The 5,317-nt window shown below is 33.8% G+C and overlaps 1 protein-coding gene across 1 annotated transcript; it reads left to right on the forward strand.

Annotated features, from left to right (window-relative positions):
- The first annotated feature begins 684 nt into the window (after positions 1 to 684).
- LOC116015748 (dynein light chain 1, cytoplasmic-like) lies at positions 685 to 1,092 on the forward strand. Its single transcript, XM_031255921.1, has 2 exons — positions 685 to 864; positions 970 to 1,092. Exons 1-2 carry the CDS (start codon positions 685 to 687, stop codon positions 1,090 to 1,092), a joined length of 303 nt encoding a protein of 100 aa, XP_031111781.1.
- The last annotated feature ends 4,225 nt before the right edge of the window (positions 1,093 to 5,317 follow it).

Consider the following 5,317-nt stretch of genomic DNA (forward strand, 5'->3'; position numbering starts at 1 on the left):
GAATCGTCTTCGTCCGGCTTCGTCTCCATGGCCAAGAGATGAAGGAACCTTCGTCTGCCATGGAGACGAAGCGGACCTTCGTCTCCATGGCCAGGAGAGGAAGCCCGCCGGAGACAATTCGTCTTCGGCTGGCTGTTCTTGTTTTTTTTTTTTTTTTAATTAATTATTTTATTTAAAATTATTTTAAAATATTTTTTTTTAAATTGGTAACCGGAAGATCAGGTCAAACAAGTGACTTTGGATTCATTTGCATGAATTTGTGTAGTTCAGGGTGTTTTTTAATTCGATGGCCTAATTGCAGTTTCGTGTATAGTTCGGTAGCTTATTTGACCCTTATTCCTTATTTTAAAATATTAATAAAATAAGTCAATTCCTTTTTTGGTCCTGGACTTATAGTGGCAAAGACAATTTTAGTCCTCCATAAAAAAATCAGACACTTAATGGACACAGTTATTGTGATGAGGACAATTTTAGTCCTCCGTCTATATTGTCCGTTAGATGACCGTTTGAGAGGGGACAATTGTGTCATTTCACAATAACCTCCGTCTGTATCCTCCCCTCCCCTCCGTTTCATACTCTTCCTCCATCAACCCCACCCGTTCTCGCCGCCTTACCCACACTCTTCCTCCCCCAACTCCGCCCTCTCTCTGTTCTCACAAATCCCAATCTCCCACAAAAACAAATATGAGCGAAGATTCCCAGAGAAATGATGGCGGAGCTCTCGTGGCCAAGCCGTCCGCCGCCGACGATCGGAAATATGCATCCCCGCCGGCGTCTTCTATTACCGTGTCCAAGAAGGTCATCATCAATAGTGCCGATATGAAGGACGATATGCAGAAAGAAGCCGTCGACATCGCTATTGCGGTAAGTAATTTCCTCTTTTCTCTCCATCAATTTCTTTATTATTATTAAACTCATCAGTTATATATTGTTGTTATTGGCGTAATATGTATGTGAGTGAACGTGCAGGCATTTGAGAAGAACAGCTTGGAGAAGGATGTAGCTGAGCATATAAAGGAGTTCGATAAGAAGCATGACCCAATTTACCCGACTGCCATGGCCGCCGGACTCGGGTCAAGCACACAAACCTGAAGGATCGACTCCAAACCCTAGACAGCTATTGGTGAATCGTCCTCCTCTGTAAGAAGTGTATCAAATTTGTCAATTCCACACAAATATGCACCTACTGCTTTAAGGAAACCGTGAATTTGGACTGTTTCCCATGCGGCCGCTGCAAAAGGTGTATGAGTGTATCCACTCTTTAACATCCACCAATTTGGGTTGCTTTGTTAGAATATAATTTTTTGGGTGATTTTTATAAAAAAAATTAATTATTGAGAAAAGGAAAAGAATTTCTGCTATGATGGAGTTGCTGAATCTTTCTTTGGATTTATCCTGCTTTTCTTTCAATTATTTCTCCAATTTATAAAGCACTATATCTTGTTCTGTTGATTGGAGCTGAAAATTTCTCATTTCAATTGCTTTTTAGTATGCAGATTCTTTTGTCTTGTAACAGAGGCAGCAAGGAATCATTTGAACTGTTATTTGTGTTTGATTGAAAGCTACTTTTATTAGGTTAAAAGCTTAGGTTTCAGCTGATGGTCTGAGAATTTTAGAATTTGTTCTGGACTTCGGTTTTGAATTATTGACGAAGAGAATGGATTACATATGTGAATTTTGCGGGGAGCAGACATCTATTATGTATTGTCAGTCTGATGCAGCCAGCTTGTGTTTATACTATCGTGAGATGACACAATTGCCCCTTCTCAAACAGCCTCAAACAGCCATCTAACAGAGAATATAGACGGAGGACTAAAATTGTCCCCGTCACAATAACTGTGTCCATTAAGTGTCTGATTTTTTTTATAGAGGACTAAAATTGTCTTTGCCACTATAAATCTAGAACCAAAAAAGGAATTGACTCTTTTAAAATTTTTAATTAAACCACCAACATATCATTACTATTAATCTATCCAAAATAAAGAATAACAATACTTGCAAGATAAAGGGAATTATAAAAAGGAAATTATATAAATTTTAGTTTCTATTAAAAAAAGTTTCATAAAAATCAAAATAAATTGAGATGTAATTTTAAAAAAAATTATGTTGATAAAATATTAATAATGACAAGTAAAATTTTATTATTTCAAATTATTCTAGTCTGTAAGGCTATCTTTTTATCCCAGCAAGTGAACCCTTTTCAAGATGATGTGAAAGATAATGTGAATTTTTATTTTTTATTTTATTTTATTTTGTTTTGTTAGTTTATGTGGCTTGCAAGCTTGCTATAATAGCAAGTTTGCAATTGACTTTTATTTCCTTTTTTATTTTTTTTATTTATAATATAAAAGGCAAGTGTGACTACTTTTGAAAGTGAGAGGGTATTGCGGGGATGTAGATAAAATAGTAGAGAACTTACAAATTTGATGATGTGAAAGTGAGATCCACTTTTGAAAGTGAGAATATTGCAGATATAAAGATAGCCTAATATTTTAACATTTACTGTAACATTTTTAAATTTTGTATTAAATATATGAGTCTTAGTTTTTTTTTTAAAAAATAACATTAAAACATTTGTAATTAAGGTACGGTATTTATTTTCAAAAGAAAAAAAAAAGGTACGGTATTAATTATTGTACTTAGTTATACCAAAATTTAAAGTATAAAGATTAAATTTAACAATTTAAAATACATGGATTAAATTGAATGAGGCTTAGTTGCGTTAGAATGATATCTGGGAATGTCGAATTTTCTTTTAAAACTTGTCTTCTTTTTTTTTTTTTTTTTGAATACTACTAACTCTATCAGTTCATAACTACTTTCTCAACCTGTTGAAGCACAAGAGTCAGTATTGAGGCTCGAACCCACCACCTCTCGTATAAAGGGAACGGTTTGATGCCACTAGACTACAAGGTCCTTGGCTTTAAAACTTGTCTTTATTGTATGTGTGCGCGCATGTACAATTTTGAAGCAAAAAAAGTTATAACTATTGTATACTTTTCATATTGATGTAACATTTTTTTATAGTTATACTGACTATATTACATTGTATTATCTGCCCATACTTTCTCATGACCTTCCATATGGGAGAATCACTATGTGTTATCTGAGCACGAGGTGTTTGGCAATTGATGTAACATTTTTAGATGAAGGATTTACCGAGTAGCACCCATCAACGAAGTTAAATCAAACGTTACGGCAATGGAACTAAAACCAACCACTATAATATGATTTGAATCTTTTCTTTTTGTGTGTCTGTGTTCATTTTTTTTTCTATATTCAGTAACATGTTTCTTTAGATTGGTCATTGATTGAGAACATTGATATGTTTTAATTTTGTTTTTATATTCATTAAAATTCATTGTATATGTCATTCTTTGTGAAAATGATTTATGATTACAAGGATTTTAGTTAATTTTATTGTGTGAATTCTCTGAGTGTGGGAACCATTAGGGTTGAAAATTCAACCTTTTGGGAGAATAACTAGAACTAGATCAAAACCACCAACTGCAATATGATCAATTTGCAATTTTTCTTCATTTGGTTTTCATCAAACTACATATACAATAGGCCGGTTTAGGTGTGTTAAAAGATACTCCTTTGTGTTATTTTACTTACTATGTTTACTATTCATTAGTCCAATTAATTCTTACTTTCATGGTTATACTTTTCTTTAATATTTTTTTATACCTTTTAAATGTGTCTTGTTGTCCTTAATAGTACGGACTATTTATGTAATTTTTAAATATATAAATTTTATACATGAATACTATTATGAAAATGAAATTGCATTGTAAATAGTATGGATCAAGTCTCATTAACCGCTCGAACTAGACATATAAAATAAAATAAAAATAAAAAATATAGCGGGTCAACACACCATTTATAAAATGACCAAAATATGCTCGCATTTAGGGTGTGTTTGGAAACCCGAGTTTCCAGTGTTTGGTAAGTGATGGAAAATCAAAGTCAACGAAAAATGAGTTTTAGTCAATGGAAAATGCACCCATTTTCTTGGAAAATGACTTCCCTTTTTTTTTTTTGGAAGTCATTTTCCGGATTCCACCCTCTCCTGTTGGGGCCTGGGAAAGAGTTTGAGAGTTTTCTGCTTCAGCCACAGAGTCTCCTGCTTCAACCACCGCAGTCCGTCGCAACCAAGTTTGCTTGTGGCTCCTGCTTCAACCACCGCCGTCCGTCGCAACCAAGTTTGCCTATTGCCGCCGTTGCAACCAAGTCTGCCGCCACCGGTTTCCAGATCTACCCATTGCTTTATTCTTCATCTTCATCCTCTTTTGTGGTCTCAAAAACTGTGATCCATCTTTAGTTTTGATGCGATTAATGTTTGAATTCTCCCATTTCACTGTCTTTGTTTTTTTTTTTCTTCTTCTTTTCTTGAAACTCATCTGGCGTGTGTTTTTAATTTTGATTTCTGTAGTTTTTTCTGTGTTTTTGTTTCCTCAGCCTGGGTGTGTGATTTCATTTCTAGTTTTTTTCTTTTTTTGCTTTTTTGCTTTTTTGTTTTCAAGCAGATTTACAGACCAAAATAATTGCCATCCATTGCAAGACTCGTAATGGAATTCTTTGATTAGTGCATTTTATTTATCCTTTTATTTTCTAATATTGGTAGTTGCTTGCAATCTAAAATGTTCAATTATAAATAAAATGGTTATTTATATAAAATACATAGAGAAATTAATTAAAATATTCAATTATACAATTATGTTCATTTTCCTGCCTATTTTCTGGAAAATGAACCAAACACACAAAGTCAATTTTCTGCTCTGCAGCCAAACACAAGAAAAGAAAATGTTTTCTGGAAAACAACTCATTTTCCGAAAATCATTTTCCAGAAATCATTTTTCGGGTTTCCAAACACACCCTTAATGTTATTTAAATAGGTTTGTTGACAGAGAACCAATAATACTAGAAACAATAAGCTTTAATTTCGGTCCTCATTGGATTATTTGTTACTGTTTCTAGCAATTCCTTAGTATGTACGTGGTATTCAAGTCCTTTTAAGGGCATCTAAAACTCGGTTGATACTTAATACTCTAGGAGGTGGTGGGCAAAGTAGAGTTTTGCCCTGCTCCAGTGTTTCCCTCAATTAAGACGAAAGGAATACGAGTTTTTGTAAGCTTTAGTCGTGTGATACTCACTATCTTTAAAACTAACCTACAGAAAATTGAGGAAACGAAGAAGGGTTTTTCTGGCCCCATTCATGCCCGATTTTAAATTTCCAACATTCTCTAATTTTTCTATATGAAAATTTCAACAAATTATTAAAAGCACTACACCAAAGGGTGCCTGGGATTGAAAA

The sequence above is a fragment of the Ipomoea triloba genome, chromosome 4, assembly GCF_003576645.1.
Source record: "Ipomoea triloba cultivar NCNSP0323 chromosome 4, ASM357664v1".
NCBI classification, from domain to species: domain Eukaryota; kingdom Viridiplantae; phylum Streptophyta; class Magnoliopsida; order Solanales; family Convolvulaceae; genus Ipomoea; species Ipomoea triloba.